At 47.2% G+C, this 20,293-nt stretch overlaps 2 protein-coding genes across 4 annotated transcripts in view; both read left to right on the top strand.

Moving 5' to 3' along the window:
• Nucleotides 1-4,184, top strand: part of P4HA2 (prolyl 4-hydroxylase subunit alpha 2) — an 82,285-nt gene extending 78,101 nt beyond the window's left edge. The window contains exon 18 of the mRNA XM_080400459.1: nt 161-4,184. The gene's annotated coding sequence lies outside the window, so the exon portion shown is untranslated. The remainder of the gene's footprint in view (nt 1-160) is intronic.
• An 86-nt stretch (nt 4,185-4,270) lies between these two features.
• Nucleotides 4,271-20,293, top strand: part of ACSL6 (acyl-CoA synthetase long chain family member 6) — a 66,998-nt gene continuing 50,975 nt past the window's right edge. For 2 of the 3 annotated variants that reach the window (XM_080400458.1, XM_080400457.1), the window contains exon 1: nt 10,019-10,178. In XM_080400458.1, coding sequence (XP_080256584.1) covers nt 10,130-10,178 — 49 coding nt within the window. In that variant the 5' untranslated portion in view covers nt 10,019-10,129. Of the gene's footprint in view, nt 10,179-20,293 lie in introns of all 3 variants that reach the window. The other variant, XM_080400456.1, reaches the window with a different exon arrangement.

Genomic DNA, 20,293 nt, shown 5'->3' with positions numbered 1-20,293 from the left:
ACTCTCAGCACCACAGCGGGGAAAGACCTAAAGTCAGAATTTACCTCTGTGTTTCTGCTTTTTCTCTCATAGAAAGTATACCAAAATATTTCATGTTTTTTCCTGATACCTTCATCTATTTTTCATTTCGTTAACCAACTTCCTCTTTTCGGTCCCACAGCCATTATTTCAAACCCCTCTCAAGGCAGCCTGAAGCTGTATGGCCAGTTCCTCTTTTAAGAAACTTGTCACCAAAATACGTGTGAATAAGCACCAGCCCACGGGATGATTTAGGTGCTGCTGAAGACCAAGCAATAGGAGGATATATGGGCATAATCTGGAGGTTTCTCACAACTCCACGGTCACTTCTAGTGTCTTCTTAGATGTCAGAGTCTGCTGCCGTCTCAGCTCCCTGAGCCCAGCGTCTGCAGAAGTGGTCACCGCTGCTCCTGCAGGAGTCTCCCATTTGGAATTACAACCTGAGACCAGTCCTGAGAGCCCAGCCCATGTACTAAAGCTGGCGCAAGCGATCCTGTGTGCCTGGGACTTCGCTTTCTCCGGGAACATCACCGTGTTTGTGATTACAGGTTTGCAGGTGGAAGGACAGGTTTTGAAAATATGAGCGTGGATTTTGGAGCACTCTGCAACAGAGGTATTTCATTTCTAAATTATTTAATGGTGGCCTAGCAGCTCCCATCTGACTGGCTTCCAGCCCGCCGTGCTTTTCCAGCTGGCTGTAACCTTGCTGTTCAGCAGCACCATCCCTTGGTTCTGTTGCCATCACAGCGGTGACCTGAGCTGAGTTACTGTCTCTCCTGTTGGGTATAAAAAGTTTAGCTCAGCAGAATTATTCTTAATGTAGTAACAAACTCACTTTGTTTTCTGTTGTGTATAGTGAATGTTTTAGCTTCTTGCCTGCACTTCGATGTACATGTCTGCATGCAGCCAACGAGTACGCGATGGCTCCTTTTGAGCTTGTCCATCAGAACATAGTGACGTTACTGAAGAATGTGAGGCTGGATGTCCTGGTCTGTCATTGCCCGCTGTCTTGCGAGCAGCAAGTGGATATTTCAGGAAGGCAGTTGCGAAGGGTATAGAAAGATCTTGCCCTGCCATGTCGTCCTGACACCTGGCCCCTGGCAATGCGGGAAACCTCTGAGACAAGTGTAATATTCCCATTGTTGAATTTAATGCTACAGAGTTATGACCTATGAATTTGTGTCACTTTTTTTGAACTTACATATACATTTTCTTTCCATTATATGCCACAGCAATTAACCTTGTAGTTTAACTGAGTTTTAAGTAAGAATGTACTTTTTTATTCTTTATTCTTTCTTTCTTTTATTTTTTTTCTTTTTTCTTTTATTCCAAGCTGCTGCCTGACAGTTCTGGGATTTTTCCATTTCAAGAAGTAAAGAATTATCACTTGCCATTCACCTTCTTCCTGCCTCTCTTGATTGCAAAGCCCAGGATCTCCCTTTCCACCACTCCTCTTCTGAGTGTCCCCTGCTCAGAAAGCTCCTCTGTGCCACCAGTCTCCCCTGCACCCCCTTGTACTCTGTGGTGCCCTTTCAGAGACGGGGTGATCAGACCCATAAACGGTATTGAAGATACGGCCAACACACGCAATTCCTTTTTTTTTTATATATATATTCTCCAATCACTTCCAAACAATTTAGAATATTTTATTAGCCTTTCCCACAGCCTTTCCCACAACTGGGCTGATGCAGCTGAGGATGGTCCACAGTGACCCTGGGCTGAGTAAGACTCATGAAGAGCCCTTTGCTATTTTTAGTGATGTTATGTTTCCCATGTGCACGCCTGTGCTTACCAACACTGACATTTTTGTGCTGTTTTCTTGCCCAGTCACTCATCATTGCAAGGTCCTACTAGGACGCCTCATACTCGTCTTCAGAGAGTATTCGGCATCACTCCCTGCTTTCCAGCATCACATCCATCTCCTTTTCCAGGGACATTAAGCAATGCAGGTCACTTGTGCTGCTAGTTCTGGCTTTAAACCCTGCTGATGACACATGCTCTTGTGAGTACTTCCTCTGAATTAATTGTTTCATGCAATGGCATTTTCCCTTTGACTGAAATGATTCAAACCCCTTTTTGCTTTGATTTTATTTATGTCCCTTTTTGCACATTCAGTTCTACATCCACATATTCAGTCTAGGATTCATTTTTACTGCATCCATTTTATTAGACCATACAGTGTATTTTACTCCCTCGTGAGATATATTCCTTGATTCAAAATATTAATGGAAGATTTACTATTTCACAGCCACTTTTGCAGTTACCTTGGTAAACAGCAATCTTCCCATGTGGCACAAAAGGGCTCCATGCTGATGCTCCTACAGAACTCCTGCCTGCCACATTCTGTTTCAGCTCTGATATTCATACCTCTTTTATCTTTCTTTTTAGGTAGTTCTCTAAATTCTTAAATTATAAAATTTACATGACTTATTCCTTCTATTTTTTAACTAAACCAACACAAATAGGCAGCTGATAGTGGCAAGAAGGCAAACAACACCAAAAGTCCTGAAAGACTGGCTTAAACAGCCTGTTGTCTTCAGTGCAAATGCTTGTTTAAAAGATGCTGCAGTTCAGTACAAGCTGAGTATGTAAAATAATGAATAAATGTGTGAGATACAGATAGTAATAAGAAGTGATATAAAAGGCATTTCAGCCTGCACAATTTCATAGAATCACAGAATCACAGAACGGTTTGGGTTGGAAGGGACCCTAAAGACCACCCAGTTCCAGCCCTGCTGCTACGGGCAGGGCCACCTGCCACCAGCCCAGGTTGCCCCGAGCCCCATCCAGCCTGGCCTTGGGCACTGCCAGGGATGGGGTATTTCTGCAGCTCTTTGGCTTCTGTTGCTTTTACTGGCATTGGCCCCGTCCCCAGCGCTGTATGTCTGCCTGCCTGAGCTGACAGCAGATGGCAGCTTCCTCAAAACCAGAGGGGCAAAAGGGATTAATTACTAGAGGAGAGAACAAAGCAGAAAGCTCATTGCCCTCCTCTGCCAGTCTGCTGCTGTTGACAAGGTCACATCATTGATCAATAACAAAATTCGGCCATGAGGGCATCTCTCTCCTCGCCTAGGTTGGGGAGACAGAGTGCTTTGCCTCTCTGTGCAGCATTTACAGCTCGAAAGGAGCTTGGCTGCTTTTAAATAATAGGATCTACATTTTCCTGAATCACCAGCATGAACAGTGTGTCACTTTACAGCCACTGCACAACCTCACTGCCCACACAATGCCGTGGTACTGCCGTTAGCGGGTCTGCACTGGTGTCCCCTCACCCACCTCCCAGCCCTCATCCTTGGGCTGGGGAAGAAGGGAAAGTGAAGTACAAGGAGTTTAACAGGCAGTATAAACCACTTAAATGCTGATGAATCCTCCATCCAAAATCTGTGTCAAAATTATTTAATATATATGATATCCTTTAAAACTCCACTTAAATTCAAGGAATTCCCAAAGCACTGTGAAAAGATGGCACTTTCCTATGTGCTCAGGTACCGGCTTTGTCACCTCCTTGCTTTAGAGGTGTGGCTCATTAATCTTGACCCAAACCACAGTATCTGTATTTCTCCATTGTTCAAACCCAAAGGAAAAGCTTTTGTCTGATGAAAGTGCAAAGGTCATTACAATGTATCTTTGTCTTTATATAAGGGGGCTGATGCTTTACTCCCAGTCTGATGGAGTTTTTCCTCCACATAATTTCCTTCCACAGAATGAATCCTTATTGTCCATGGCCTCAGTGTGACCAGAGCTTGCTCCTGTGTGCTGACAGGATCCTTTTGGATTCAAGCTGTCAGTACGTGCTCTGAGCCAGAAGAAGTTAAGCTGAATATCTCTTGTTTGTCTGGTGTGATTTCAGCATAGCTGGCATGAAGGGTTACAAGATTAAACAAGTTCTGTCCAATTCTGATAACTTAATTTGTCTCATAACAACCACAATAGAACTACTTGTTTTCTTATTTTACACTGTAATGTAGTAAGAGTGGGACTGGGATTTGTTTCTTCTCAAAAAGCTCTTGTAACTTTGTACTTTGTTTTTGCAGCTGGAGCCTGGGACTGGGGCAGCCGCAGAGCAGCAGAGGCACCCGCACTCCCCTGGCATAACCCGTAGTAGTAGTTCAGAGAGAGTTTATGATGATGGATGGACGTTGCCAGAAACCAAATGAATAAACTAGGTCATTATACCATTTCTAATCTAATACCTGCTGGTGTTTTTGTATCCCAAAACAAAATATTCTATTTTTCCCAGTTTGCATAGACGATCAACTGATTTTTTCCTGTGAATAGTTAAGTAGAGGTTTTGTGTCCAGCATTTTCCTTATAGCTAGGAAGATTTTGGGCACTAAGGTCATTCATCTCAGCTAACAGTCATGCATAAGTTGAATTTGATTAAATTAATGAGACATGTAAAAAATTTGCACTTGGTAAGTTGATTCAGAGTCCAATAATTTTAATTTGTGTGTATGTATGTTGTATATATGCACTTACCAAATGAAATGTCTTCACTGTGAAAGTTTAACAGATGAAAGACTGTTAATTAGTGCTATTACAGCATCATGTGGGGCCTTCATTATGCCAAGTGCTGAGTGTCAAACATTAAGAGACAGCTCTTACTGTCGAAATGTCTTAATTTTCAGAGTCCTCAGGGCACTAAGAAGCTTTGATGGTCCTGAGTAGCCTCACCTGGGCTCCTGCCCACACCCTTCCCATGGGCCCAGGAGCCCATTTAAGCTCAGTCCCAGGGGCTTTTATTCTTGCCCTGTATTGCAGGAATGCTGGTCTCCAGCTCAGTCATAGTCACGTCTGTGCTTGGCCATGGGACCTGCTGGTTTGGACCCCAGCCTGTGGGTTGGCTTCCTGACCTTGGACCTACCTCAGGACCACACAGGTACCTGATGGTCTGGGCTCTTGGCTGCCCCTCCCCAGTTGCCACCCTGAGGCCTGTCCTGCTTGCTGTGCTTGGGTGCCATGGGACTGCAGTCTGGCTGGTGCAGTCAGATGTGCCGTGCTCAGCTCCCAGCTTAACCATGTCTTAGGGAGCAGTCAGCCCTTGCTGCACCCTGGCTGTAACCATGCCTGCTGTTAAGGTAAGGTACACACTGACAGAAACATAGCTTAGATGAGAGCTGCTAGCAAATCAAAGTGCTCTGCAAGCTAACAAGAATAATATTAAAGTTGAGAATGCTTTAGGTACCTGTGCAGTGGTCAGTCAGTAACTGCTTTTGTTGACTCAAGGGCTGATCTTGTCCCTTCATTTAGCCAAAATATCTTTCTCTAAATCTTCAAGGTCCAGCAGGTAGGGAGAGCTGGCACCATACACTGTATTTGTACAGCTTTCAGCAGCACTTTGTACTGCTTTTGGCTATGAGATGCAAAATAGGTTTATTGTAATGTCAGTCCTCCTATCTCTTCATCCAGGTTCAGGCTGCTGGATAGCGCTGACCTGTGTGCTGTCCCTCTGGTAAATATGCCCTCTGTTCATCCTGAATGCACGTGCTGCCCTCTGGCCCTCACTCAGAGGCCCACATTCATCCATGTGAAAGGACCATTGGGAATTACAGCATGGACTTAGTCATCTTCTCTCCCACAGGTAGAAAAAAAATAAAATGGCTAATGAAGAGGCTGGTGCAGAAGCGGAAGACAGGGAAGGAACAACTGCAACTTCTAGGGTAATAAGTTAATCAATGTTGCTATCTCTAATATTGGCAAGTAATACAGGAGGGAGCTCGTCACAAATGTCGGTGATATAATGGGGCAGAGAATGGGTTCTTAATTAGTTGCAAAGAATGGGCCCGTTAATTAATGAGGATAATGTGGGGCTGGCGCTGTCCGTGGTGCTGGAGCAGCCCGCGGGGCCCGGGCGCGATCGTGTCGCTGGCTCTGGAGCCACCGGAGAGATGCTGGGCGGGGGGAGCGGCTGCGAGCCCCGTGGCGTGACATCGGGCCTGTCAGTGCTCGGAAACAGCTGGGAGAAAGGCGGTAGGCACCTGAGGAGCTTTACAGAAAACCAAGTTCTTCTTTAGGTACATTTTGCACTGTGGGTCTAAAAAAACTATCTTTCATCAGGTGTACTGGAGAAGTACCTTAACCCTTTCCACAGATATTTGACATATTGTTTCTTGTAAGCCTGTCATCTACAATCTTAAAGTGAAAGTTAAGAAATGAACTCGGATGAGATACCCAGCCAGCCAGTTTACTCACCTGTGTTATGATAGGCAGGAAGAAGGTAAAACAAACGCCTCAACTGCAGGAAAAGCAGTTGAGTTCACACTCATGAGAGAGTTCACACTTCACACCCTCTGGCCTGGGGCAATGTAACCATGAGATGGAAAGTCACAGACTTTGCAGGCTTCACTGTTATCAGAATTAATTATTTCTAAACTGATGCCTCCCCAAAACCATCTCATGATTTTAGATGTGGCAAATTGGATGTGTGGTGGATTCCTGTTCTCCATGCTCTGCTTTAAGATACAGGCAAAAAGGTATGTAGCATGCCTGTGTACTCAAACAGCAGTGCTGCTAGTAATGAGGGTTAGTTGACTGGTTTACTTCTGAAGACCAAAGAAGGGATCAAGAAGAAAACTCACAGCGTAAATACAGCCTTCAAAGTAAGATAAATAATAATTAAAAAAATTCCTTCCCAGCAATAGAAAGCAAGGAGCTTTGAACAATAATGAAGGCAAGGGGGGCGTTCTGCTCACAGTCAACTGGACTGGGACATTTTGGGACTGGGGATGCTGTGGCTTGATGTTGGACTAGCTCACTTTGCAATGGGTAATATAAAACTCCAAAGAAACACTAAGAGATGATGGAAACAGTTCAAACATCTTTGATCAACACAAAAGGAAAGCTGAAATAGCATCCTGAATAGGTATGGTCTTTACTTAGCAGATTCTTGCATTGATTCCCTCAGTAAATGCTGAATTACACAAGGGTAGAATGATATTTTTAAAAAATCATAATTCTGCAATGAAATGATAAAGAAAGGACAAGGTTATAATCATAAAAAACCAGAAGGGTAGACAAAGCTGCAACTGAAATGTGGGGGAGTGCTGAGTCACTCTGCATTAAGTGCTGCCATAGTAACTATTTACCAGCTGGTTGGGAATGAGGAGAGACTGAAAAACCTGAAATAAAAATCAGAGAAGCTGCAGCTTGAAATATATTAATATATCTTTTTTAAAGATTTAACAGAATGGAACACTTCTGAGGTTTTTTATATTAGTGTTACTTGGGGCAAACAGATTACACTGGACCATTGAGTAGACACATACAAGTATTCAAGCAAGAAATAAAAACTGATATATCTTCTCTGCCAGACTAATGTTAATGCACCTAATTGTGAGAACAAGTAGAGGCCACTTTGGATTTGCTCATTCACGTGGAAGTGTTGTAGTGTATATTCTCTGTAACCCACACCAGGATGTGAAGGAACACAGAGGAGAGGGTTCTTCTGGTGCTAACAGGTTTTGGGGTGAATTGGAAAACTTAACAGAGTTTAGAGAGGGGTATAAGCTCAGATTTCTTGGCCGGTCTCTTCTGATGATGTCCTCTGCTCTGGCTATTAGGAAGATTGTCATTGGCCTGTGGCTTAAATTTTTTATGGCTGAAGGCTTGTCCTCTGCAGGAGAGATGGCTCTGTGGCGTTAGTAGTGATCTGGAGCAATTCTGTGGCTCATAAGATTTCAGGTGGTTTCTTACTGTGGAAAACTTCAGCAGCATTGTGACAAGTGTATGACACCTGGAGACAAAAAAAATATCTCCATTATTGTCATCCCAGATGATGGAAACTAAGAAAAAGCACTTAATTCAGTGAGAGCACGTAAACTGGATGCTGTTGAGATGTGAACAGCTTGAGAAAATGCAGTAGCTGAGCCTTTTGGTAACCAGTTGGGCCAAGCTGGCCTTGGGCTGCAGTGTACAGAGATGTATAAAGCTGTCGAGGGTTTTAAAGTCATGAATTAGAAAGAAGTTCATGAGAACTTTGCAGAGAGGCAGGAAGCTTGTGGTGAAACATAGGAAGGCACTTGCTTTTTTTTAATCTGCATAGAGATTGGAGGAGCTGCTGCAGGAGATGAGGTGAGGAAAGCCCTTCTTTGAAGAGCACAGGCAGACACCTTGCAGCTCCCCGAAGCAGGAGCGTGGAGGTTATTTGTTGTGTCCATGATCTTCACTCCTCCTATGGTAGATGGAGGAAAGGTGTTCAGGACTCATTGTGTAACTGTATGTGCAAATCTATGTGCAATGCTGTAAGTGTATGTAGTGGAGTTCTGGGAGCTGGTACACTTCAACCAGTTTCTACAGGTTCCTCAGTTTCCCTAGGGAAATATTATTTGAAAAGGTTCAGCGCCTGAAAGACCAAGAGATCCCATATCACTGGGACAACTCAATTTGTCCTATCAATGAGCTTCAGCACTGTCACTTCTAGCTAACACGGGTTTTCAGGAGGCCAGAAGCAGGGGTCAGCACAGGGCACTGGTGTTCACGGAGAAGGCTGGGCATGCTTGGAGACAGGGACGGTAGGATTTGGGTCGCCTGCACAAGATGAGACATGCTAACAGCCTTCCAACACAAAATCTGCTACAGGGAGGAGGGTAGAAACTTTTTTCTTATCATTAAAGAGAAGGTTGTAGGACTAGGCTAGGCAAATAATTAAAATAAATTGTGCAGTATTTAATCTATAATCTTTTTTATTCTGTAGTAAAGTAGATTGCAGTGGAGACTATTTTGCTGAGTCCTGTTTTATAGCTGTTTTATCTGATTTTATGACACCAGGTGTAGCTGGTCACAATGGCTGTGAAGGCATTTACTGTGAGAACTGTAGCCTGAGGAACTTCAGTTGTCTTTGGTTCTCGGCTTGGTTGTTAGTACGCTTGGTGATGGTTTTCTGCTTTCAGACCTTGGATCTTGAAAGCCAAATAGCCCTTGAGCAAAATGGATATTGGAATTTTCTAACAGCTTTCAGGAGTGGGCAGTGGTGGTGCTAATACAAGTGACATCATTGTTAGTCAGCTGCTGGTCCTCTGTATGTAGGAAACTGTCAAAGTCCTTTTCATAGTGAATCAGAAGGAAACCACGCTGTGAAAAACCAGGTATTCCATGAAATGGAAATTCTTGATTTACGTCAACTTCATTCTCACCTTTAAGAAAACCAAAAGCCTTTATCTTCAAAGGAAACATATGCCCTGGACAGCTGTAATCATACCTGAACTAGTGCTAATTCATGGTACAGGCAGGGATTTTTTTTGGGTGTATCTTGGTCCATGTTCATGAAGAGTTAACTAGCTGCATATCACAGCTTTGAGCAAGGGGTTCTGCCTGCTTTGCAGATCTGCCATGTTAGTCACTCAAAAGGCTGGAGGAAAAAAAACCCAGTGTGTTCTCCCTCTTGCCACTCCTGTCCTGTTTACCCCACTGGCACTATGGTTGCCAGAGGGATGTAAGATGCTGTCTCACCACTGGTGCAGCCCTTCTAAAGCCCTTTTCTGCCAAACCCTTTTTGTACCACAGAGCCTGGAGACTGATTTTTCTACAACCAGCTTGTTCAGGGAAAGAGGGAAGCGCTAACTAAGAACACAAATCTGCGATTCCCCCCTGTATTTAGTTTCACATACACAGTTTCTCTCCTTTTTTTTAAAGTAGCCATTAGCTGTATTTTGGGGTGTTGAAATACCTAGAAGCGATGCTGCTGTCTGGCGGGCTCTGCTGATGGAGCTGTAGGTGTTTCAGCATCTCTGGCGGTCAGGGGTGTTTAGGACTGTTCCTGTGCAGGTCACCGTCCAGAGGCAATCTCATCGGCCAAAGGCGAGTATAACAGTCATTACGGATGAAGTTTCTCCCCTTCCCCTCCCTCCCCTCCCCGCTCTCCCCCGCCGCGGGGGAAGGGATGCTCTCGCCTGACGAGCACCCGCACACCAGCGAGCAGCATCGCCCCTTTTAAGACGGAGCTGGAAGGCTCGGCAGGATGGGGAGAGGAGGAGGAGGGCTGCTAAAAATACCGCCCTATGCCGGGGGAGCGGCGGGGAGCGTGCGGGGCCCGGCGGGGCGCGGCGGGCCGGGCCGCCCCGGTGCGCAGTGAGCGCGCCGCAGTGCGCGGAGCGGAGCGGGCCGCGCCGCAGGGATGCTCGCCCCGCTCCTGGGTTCCGCGGGCTCTGGCTGGCTGCTGCTGGGTGAGTGCTCCCCCCGAAACCCCTCGGCCTCCGGGATTTGCCCTGCTCCGGCTCCTCGCTCCAGGAATGCCGCCCCCCCCCTTCTTGGAAGCCCCTGGGAGTGCTGCTCTGCGCCCCCGCTCCCCGCTCGCCCCCGCTGCTCCGAGGCAAAGGGGATTTCAGGCGCTTTGAAGGGAAAAGGCGGGCGGGAGCGCGCACCTCCTGGCCAAGATGGAAATGGGAGATGCTGCCGCATGGTGCGCCCGGCCAGCCGGCGCGCTGAGATGTTGAGGTGCTGTGAGATGCTGTGCAGCGCGCTGGGATGCTGTGAGATGCTGTGCAGCACGGTGCGGCGTGCTGAGCTGGAACGCGTTACATCCCTTCTCCCAAATCATCCTGCCGTTTCGTTTGCTTGGTCCATCTCGGGTGCATTTGGAAGGGTGCTTTCTCCATGCAGGGGTGTGTGCTTGTGCGTTAGTGATGGTGAATCCCATTGTCTTGGGCAGGCGGTAGTGGTTCGAAGTGTGTCTGGGTTAGAAAATACGTGCGAGCCTGAAATCAGAGGCTATCTGTAAGGCATCTGAAGGTTCGGCTTGAAATGATCTGCCACACCAATTCAAAATTGAATCCTTTGAATCTGTGTGAAGTCCCTGTCCTAAGGAAAGGTAACGTTCAGTGTCTGTGCCATTTCCCCCTGTATCTGTCCAACAGCTTTCCTCTAGGCAGGCAAGCTTCCAAGGGAAATGAATACAAAGGGGGAAATGATTTTAAAAGACAGCATCTTTGTATCATTAGGTAAATATTCTGGAGGAGGGGGAGTGCTAAGAACAGAAAACATCATAATTATATATGTTCATATCTACTTGCTATTTTTGATTATGAAAAGGGTTGTTTCACACTGGGGAAAAAAAAAGGGAACCTTAATATCACTGGCCTGAATTTGGTCTCTGAAAATATCCTGGTGGCTCCCATTAAAGTTAGTGGCCTTACAGTTGCTTATATCAGCAGTTTGAATCAGCTGCTTTTGAACTGTAGCAAAACTCACGCAGTGCAAATATGGCCTGGAGGGAATTACATGGGTGAATCGGAAAGCAGAACTTGGCTCAGAGGCTGCAGGCGAGTGTTTGTTACAGTGGTTTGGGCCCCAAGGCCCCAGGGACTGCTCTGAGCTGCCTTACTGGATGCGCCAGGCTTGTTTATGACAATGGGAGGAGGACTGGGTCTGCTGGGAACAGCTCTTCTGTGCAAGCTCCTGCTCCCAGACCTTCATGTCCACCCTACGGTATTGATCCCGGTGCCTCCCGTCTCGGTGTTTATCCTGCTGTGCCCAAAAACATCCCCATGTGTGTCCAGCCATCCCAACACATGTGTCCTTCCAGGTGCGGCTCTGACTCATGGCCTCCTTTTCCTGCTGTGCTCTTTTTATAAGTGTGGACAGGACTTTAGCCTAATGTTTTTCTCTACAGAACCAGTGCCCTTGGAAGACAGCTATGCTGTTATTGCCTTTAGCAGCAGCCAAGATGTATAGCAACACAGGTCACCTGTGAGAGATGGATCCCACTGGGAGAGGTGAGGGCCCTGCCTGACCCAGCAGCGTGGCACTGGCTCAGCTCTGTGTCTGCAGTCACTGCTTTTGCACAGGGTCTCAGTTTTCTGGTGGCCCCATCGCTCAGGTACCACCCCATGCTGCAAAGGAGTCACAGTGGCTGTGCTGATTTACTGAGCAAGGGGCCCCTTGGCTGTTACAGCCCAGTGCAGCACTCTTATTTTAAATTCATTTCTGGTGCCTTTACACAAAGGTTTTGACTAGTTGAGAGCTATAATGTTCACCTCAATGAAATAATGGTAGAAGTCAGAGAAAGACAAAGCTAATTATTTCCCAATGTCTAGACTTGGATGATCTGATGGATGCACAGAATGGTATAGTAAAATTCCTCCACGGATTTGCATGTTGGGCTGGGTTGGTTGAAGCAGTACGAGGTTACACATTACCCCTTGCTCCTCTCCCCTTAAGTAGGAAATCCCAGAGACGACTCTGCTCTCTTCCCCCCTCACTTCATGTGACTGCAGCCCTAAACTGACCCCCCCACCCTGTCAGTCCTGCCTTCAGTGAGGAAGAGGAGGGCTTGCTCTCCTGATGGGTGCTGGAGGCCCTGGCAGGTGCCCGCACCCACGTGTGGAGGCAGAAGGGAGTTTTGCCATCACGGTGTCTCTTCTCCCTGTCGGCACTGGCACATCTCCAAGTATTTCTCAGTGCATGCTTGCAAAGGAAGCAAGAGGTTCATCTGGTGCCACAATAGACTTCTACAGTCGCACTTCTGAACGCAGCTCTTGGCTGTGACATGGGAGTCCTTGATGATGCCCTGAAATTCAGGTCTCTGGATGAGAAATGCTTCCTGCTGTGCTTTGTGTACAGAACAGAGCAGATGCCCAAGGCTGCTCAGCCCAGTCCATGGAGTGTGCTGGCTGCTGCACAAGGGGCAAAGCCTGTGTTATTTGATGAGGTATGTTTAGTTGCTTTTATTCTCCATCCCTCTTACTGCTCCATTTGAACGGTTGCTAGATACCATCAAAATGAAAGAGTAAATGTATTTGGATTTCACTGCTTGCTTGCAGGGAAAGACAGCACGTAGCAATTTTTCTTCGCTGCTTTGGACTAATATAGACATTTACTTGATTCTTGTCTCCATGCTACTATGGATATTACAAATATATTCAAGTAACAAAAAGAGAAGAAAAGCTTTGAAGGCAGATGGTAATATCCACAGAAATAGGAAAGCTGACTTGAGAGCAAGCCAGCAACAAAGAAATACACAGTTACATCAGGAAGGGTATAAGTGCCATTGCCATTGTTCTGACATCACCAAACATGCAGAGTACCACAGGGTTTAAACCTTTCCTTGTTATTACATTTCTGATAGTTCTTTGAGAGAAATACCAGCATCTTATTTCTTCATCACTGCACAGTTGTGACCAGCACCTGAATAACTTGTAGCTAACTAGAGGCAAGTCTGGGTGAGACCAGAAGCGATGGTACGTAACGTGACACAGGCATTTGCCCTGTGATGGATGCACAGGCATCCAGGGCAGCTCGTCTCCTGTGGCTTTTTTTCTTGGCTTTGCTTGATTATTTCTTCATATAGATTCAAACAAAATGATCGACTTAATCACCCTCGTTCTGATCAGAAATTAACAGGAAAACAACATCTATTAATACACTTTTTTATTATTTTTAAGTGCTCTGCTTGCTTGCTTTGGTGATGGATCAATGCAAGTAATGAGTTTCTTCCATCACTGCTATTTATGTCTCTTGTGCTACCGTGTGAAGCCAAAGCCCTGCGGGTCCTTGGCACCGGGGGCCCATCTGTCCCTGCTGCCATGCCTGCAGGGCTGCGGGTGCCAGCAGCACAGGCAGCTCCTGCAGTGCTTCGTTCCTGCAGCTCTCTGGCCTTGTCCCCTCTGGAGAAGGGATCAGTGTCCAAACAGCTCCAGCCTCTCTCCTCTCCCTCCGTACAGGAGGGCTTGCAGAGCTTGTGAACCCAGGGACCCTCTTACGCTGGCAACCAGCCCAATGCAGTGGGGTAAAGTGTATCAGAGAGCATGTAGCTTTAAAACATGGGTAAGTATGCTTGAAATATATCTGTAAAATCCATGAAGCCCCAGTGGGAGCCCTCATGCTCCTTTCTGCACTTTTCTGTAGTTTGCTGTGAGCCACTGGCTCTCCAGGGGCTTTCTTCCCAGACATGCTGATTCAGTCTTTGCAAATCCTTTCTTAAAGACTCCAAAGAACTTAGTGTTGATACCGTACAGCGTGATACGGGCAAATGTTTTGCTGGACTCGGATTGATCGCTATAGCGTGCTATCAGCGCTTGCTGGTGACAAGTCATTTACTGTGTCAAGTCCTCTTTGTACTGTAAACATTGTCACGGAACCTCCAAGGTGACCCGAGGCTGGTGGGGAGGAAGGTGAGGCTGAGGGCAGGAGGGGGATAGATGCTTTGCCTGATTCTGCTGCTTTCTTATGCTCTCTATATAGAGAAAATTATTGTACCATTTTGCTGTAGACCGTGCTATGGAAAACTTGGAGGCTGGTGGTGAGAAAGACTAAGGCACTGAGATGAGCAGGGATTTTTAGTTAGGAAAGAGTTTCAAAGCCATAGGGGTAGTTCAGCCCACGGGACCCCGGAGCTGGGCCCCGTGTTCCTGGCTGTAGCCCTGCTTTGCACATTCCTTACTCACTGCCTGGGCTTTTACAGGCAGTAATGTAGCTACAAGGTGTAGCAGATGCTTTGGAGAAGTGTGACTAAAAGCACGACCCCTGCTTGGTGGGGGCTGAGTTCACAGTAGGCTTTGGCAAGACCCTGCGATGATTCTCCCACAAAGCCCAGGTATTCCACTTGCTGTCGTGGAAGCTCCCGTTACCCACGCAAGGTGCTTTTCTGTCTTCCGTGCTGTGTGGTGTACCATTCGAAAATGTTGAAAGAAGATAAATCCAGCCACTTTGTCCAAGTGATTTTCTTTTGCGCCACAGGAAAAAAAGTGTCACTTGTCAAAAGAAAAAAGGTATCATTCAGTGGAAATCACCATCTCGTTAGGAAACCCCCAATTAAGGGAGGAAAACTCTTTATATTTAGACCTGTGAGCTGTGGTGTTGCAAGACTGCAGCTCACATTTCCATTTGCTCAAAGATGTGGCTGCTGTGGTGTAGATGCAATCTCAGAAAACCCAAGGTGAAGAGTTTCCACTTTGTTACTGCACAGTAATGCTGCAAAATCAGTGTTGGATGAGTTGGCTTTGGCGAGGCCCGTGCCCCAGAGGTAGCTGGGTTGTGTTAGGTGGCTTTGCTCACTGAGGTCAAGTGTGTCACTGGCCCAGGGAGCAGCGATCCCTGTCTGAGCAGGACCCTGCACAAGTGGTCAGAGCCTGGGTGATTCTGAAAAATAACACCAGCCTTTTAGCCACACTTGCCTGTGGCAGAGGTGGTTACCTGCACAAGCCCATCTTCTAGTGGCCAAACTCAGACAAGCGTTCACTGTGCTTGCTGCAGAGGGTTTTAGTGATGGTAGGAAGGAGGAGAGCACCAGTCCCACACCTGGGAACAAACACCTGGATGCTCCATCTGGACCACTGGGGTTGTGCTTTGACCACAGATGAAGGATAGCCACTTTCAGGCTAATCAGCCTGACCACATTTTTTGTTTCTGAGGTGCATCCTTGGGTCCAGAAGCAGGAGTGCGGGGCTGGCAGGGACCTGGTGTGGGGTCCCACCTCGGCTGGCCCTTCCACAGAGGCGTGACCCTCCATGCTGTGAATCCACTTTCATTTTTGGAAAGCTGCTCTAGAAACTTTTGCTTCAAAACCTTCCAAGTTTCAGCTCGGATTTTCTTATGGCTAACCCAGATCCTGCTTGTTCAGATGCCAACGTGATGTCTCAGCCCAGCCATTTGTTTTCCCCCGGTGTTTCCTGCCCGACCGCAGCCCTGCCTCCTCGCTGGGGCTGTTGCCCATGTGGCAGCTCTGCCCTCATCCTGCCAGGTCCTCTTCTGCCTCTGGAAAGGATGGGTTTTTCCTGCTGTGGGGAGCATAGGCAGCACGTGGCTGGGCACAGAGGGCACCATGGCTCTCTTTGGGCTGCTGTGCGATCTGTTGAGTGGAGAGCTGCAGAGCTCTACTTTCCTGGGCTAGGCAAGCCAACCCACTGTGTTTGTTCGTGGCCAAAAAGAAAAGTGGCTAAGGTGACCTTTCCTTCTCCCACCAGCCATCAAGACACTGAGTTGCCCCCGTGCACAAGCTAGAGCAGCCCCCGGGCTGCACAGACCTGCGTGAGCTGGTGATGGTGCTTGGGGAGAGACGGAGCCTCAGGAACAGCCTCCTCAGGGAAGGACCTGCAAATGTCTCTGCATGGTGAGGGTCCGAGCCATGTTCCCCTCTGCCTTCAGAGTGATGAGCAACTCCTTTTCTAGGGCTGCCAAATCCCTAAAATCAGCTCAACAAGCAATGCAGACATTGCTGTGATGGCTGGGGTGTCCTGGTCACTGCTAGATGGCACCAGCTGAGAGCCACAGCCGGGGAAAGCAGGAGGTGTTTGCTAAGCTGGGATTTTTATTTTTTTTTTTTTCTCCAAGGGCAAGTATGAGCTGGCTGGCACAGGAACCAGTACTGAGATTGCTAAATTGATTTAATTTGCTTTTTTTTTCCCCTTTAAAAAGGTATCTAGAAAGAGTAAATCATTCTGCTGTTGATTTAAATGAATTAGAAGTGATCTAAGGCAAACTTGCACCAAAATTCTGAAAGATGTGAATGATGCAAATCTCTGCAGAGAACAGTATTTCCATGTAAAAAGTGGAAAGAACACTAGAGCTTGTTTCAAGATTGTTTCCAATGGTGGAGGAAGAGACAATTATATTAGAATCCCTCTTGGAATGTAAAATGTATTTTACTTGGTGTCTCCAATACTGTTTTAGGTAAATCACATCTCCAGGTGACCTAGTTCAGAATTATGTTTTCTGCAAAATGTTCAAATAATCCCTTCGAACACCCCAGCTGAGAGCAGCTTGTGAGCAGCCTGCTTGCAAAAGGTTCCCCAAGTCGTACCAGTGCCCTGATGCCCACTTTGAGGAGAGATTGGGTCCCACAGTACCGTGTTTGCTGTGGGGCTCCCTGGCACACCCCGCGTGTGCTGCCGTAGGGAGTGTGAAGCCTCACAGAGTCACAGCAGGGCCAGGGCGGCCAGGGGCCGCTGGAGCTCACCCCACCCCCCGCTGCAGCAGCTCTCCTAGAGCAGGACCCACCACGTCCAGGCGGGTTTGAATGTCTCCAGAGAAGGAGACCCCCCAGCCTCGCTGGGCAGCCCGTGCCAGGGCTCTGTCACCCGCAGGGCAGGGAAGTTCTTCCTCACGTGGAGCTGGAACTTCTCGTGATGCGGTTTGTGCCCGTTGCCCCTTGTCCTGTCGCTGGGCACCACTGGAAGGGGCCTGGCCCCGTCCTGCTGGCACTCGCCCTGAAGATATTTGGAGACATGGATAAGGTCCTCTCCAGGCTAAACCAGCCCAGCTCTCTTGGCCTTTCCACACAAGGGAGATGCTCTGTCATGGACCAGCTGGGGCCCTGGGGCTGCTGGGGGAGTGATGCACAGTGCCCCCCTCCCTCTGCCCCTGCAGACCGCCCCAGCCCCGGGTTTATTTTGCCTGAAAAGGGTTTTTTGTGCAGCCTCTCCCTGGCCAGGCAAATCCCCGCAGCTGAGAGGCTGCCGAGGGTGGTGTGATGCTCTGACCTGCCAACAACAATTCAGGGCTGTGTTTCCTTTGGGAAAAGGCATTTGCATATCCTCTATTCACTTTATTTAGTGAAATAAGTTTGAAAAGGCAAAAGCTCTGGGTCACTGAGACTGAAGAATGGGCTGCCTGAGAGCCTCTACCCACCTTAACTCTTTGAGACCTTGCTCCAGTGTCTTAGACACATCTAAAAATACCCACAGAGGGGGGGTTAAAGGCTGCTTTTGAAGGGGGCTGCAGATGGGGGAAAGCCTGACAGCAAGGAGGCAGCAGAAAGGTGTTGTGTACCTGTGAATTGCAAATCCCCTTATGTGTGGCCGAAGACAGACTTGGGCAGAGTTTGCAAAATTTGGCATGGGCAGAAATGTCTTCACAAGGAAAGGACTTTAAAATAGCTGTGATAAAAGGAAAGCAAAAGTGAGTTACAGCAGAGTCAGGCACAGAAACGTGCAGCGTGCCACAGGGTGCGGGATCAGAAAGCGGAACTGGCTAGAAACAAAAATACAAATAACCTAATTGCTGCTTTAGTTAACAAAATTAAAAAAGCCCTAAAGCAATAGCAAAGCTCCTGAAACATAAACCAAGCATTTAAAAACATTCCACCAATGTAACCACTTGTTTTTACTGTCAGGAAAAAAGAAAGTTTTGGTGAAGTATTTCACTTCGAGTATTTAAAGACATCTCAAATCACAGCCCAATTACACGTTTCTCAAAAACCTTCCCGGACATGATGCCAATCGCCCCTTTTCCCTGATTTTCCAGTGCAGTGCCAGGCCCTCACTGCTGGGGATCCTGGGGCTGGTTTGGGGTCTCTGGCTGGTGCGTGCCAGCCCTGTGGACATGCCAGGATGCAGCAGGGAGCCCCTTGGACTGGGCCAGGATGTGGCCCCTGCACCTCGCTGAGTGCTGCGGAATTAACACCTTGCTTCTGGGTGGCTGTAAACTGTTTTGAAGCTGACAGCTGGAAAGAGATGCATAAGCAATAAAATCATCATCATGGGTTTATTTTTGTTTCTTTGCCATCCACTGGCATCCCTGCAGTGTAAGGAAATGAGAGCTAGAGGGAGAGGAGGCAGAAACACTTGCCTGGTAGCCTCATATCAGTGTCCTTAATTATTGAATTAATTCTCTGCTCTGTTCATACAGCATGCTTCCTTCCTGCTGCTCTGTGTAAGTGGTCAAAAATGCACGCTGTATAGTCAGTATAAGCATAATATCTGACCGAAAGACATAGAAAGGAAAAAGAGACTACTGAAAAGAAACACAGGGGAGTAAAGTTCCCCCATCTTTTACATGACTTACATTATTTCAACTAGTAGCTGTTTTTTATTTCCAGTCGTGGCAGGATTTTCCATGGATGAGCCTTAAGGAACATAGAGATACTGTTGGCAGATTTCTGTTGTGTAACTGAAGCTATTTCCCTGGGTTAAGGGAATGTCCTGAAAGATGAAGCAACAGTCTTCAGTGCGTTGTCCTCAGAATTTTGAAGTGCTTTGTGGGTCTCTGGGCTGTGGAGTGATGAAAGCCCAGGAGCCCACAGGCTGGCTCTGAGCTCGGCATGGTTTCCTGGTGGTACAGCCTTGCTTAGCTGCTCTGATGGCTCTACATCCTCCCGGCTATAAGCATCGCTGTTTAAATTTCAACCTTAATCTGTATTTCTCATTAATTTTGGTAAAGCCTAAAAGCATAGAGAAACTCAATAGGTTACTTTCTCTTACAGTACTCTCACGTTGTGTTTGACTGTGAGCATTAATAGAACTAAAATTTACTGATGTAACTTTTTTTGTTTTCCTGGACAGGTGAGGTCTCAGCCAAATCCCATAAAAGTCCTTTGAAGTCTTTCCATTGATTTTACTGGTAGTTGGATCTCACTGAGCTTTAGACTGAGCAGTAATTAGCACAAAAGGTGAAGTCTTACTTCCTTTGTATGTGCAGCATATAAACGTCCCTGCTACTTAACACACTGCAGTGAGGGCCAGCCCGAGTCCTGGTTTGAAGCACAAAGGGCTTGGTGGCTCCTCTTGCCTTGGCGGGCGCCTGGGTGCTCAGCACCTCTGTGCTCAGCCCCACGTTCTGCAGAGCACAGCTAATACATCTGCAGAAGGATCTAAACACGTACTCGAGCTGCCCACTGCGTTCTGCTGCCAAAGGCTCTCAGAGCAAAGCCCTGTTTATGGTGAACTGCATGCTTTCCCTTGGCTGCGCCTCCAAAAAAGGAGGTTGTCTTCCCATAAAATGCTCTCCCGATTACTCTGCTCTGCAAGTCACCTGGCAGAAAATGCTGGGGCACTGGGGAAGCTTTTATTTGGTGTATTACTTAGAGCGTGCATACCCCCATCTTCCCTGAAGGCAGGAAGCCTAAATCCAGTTTCCTCCCTTTGTTCTCACTTGTATTTCTCCTATAGTTGTTCCAGCAAGCGAGACCTTATGCTGCGTGTATGTGCAATAAAAGCAAGACAAAAGAAAGAGAACTGCTCAGGGTATTTACTGAAAAGGTAGAAAGGTCTGAAGCTGTCCTGAAAGACTTTTTTACTGAAGCCCTCCTCCTACACGGAGGGTATATTGCCCACTGTGAGCTCCACAGAGATGGGCAAAGGCATCCCTTACCAACAGGAGCTTGAAAGAAGAGCTCTTATAAATAAATGCAGCACAATCACTTGGGTTTAATCCAATATTTATTTAAAATCAGTGTTCCCACATCCCTTTGGGAGCACTCCATCAGGAACACAAGTGTGTTGTATCTGTGGGCTACAGGCACCAAAGCACCCAGCCAGCTGGGGCTGCTCACACACCTGAAATATTTTCCTGACTACATCAAGCTGCGGCTCATAAGGGACAAAGGGGGAAGAATCTGAGCTGGTGA

Source organism: Falco punctatus, assembly GCF_963210335.1.
Source record: "Falco punctatus genome assembly, chromosome: 8".
Lineage (NCBI taxonomy): Eukaryota > Metazoa > Chordata > Aves > Falconiformes > Falconidae > Falco > Falco punctatus.
The sequence above is the reverse complement of the archived record's forward strand: the minus strand, read 5'-3'. Positions and strand labels throughout refer to the sequence as shown.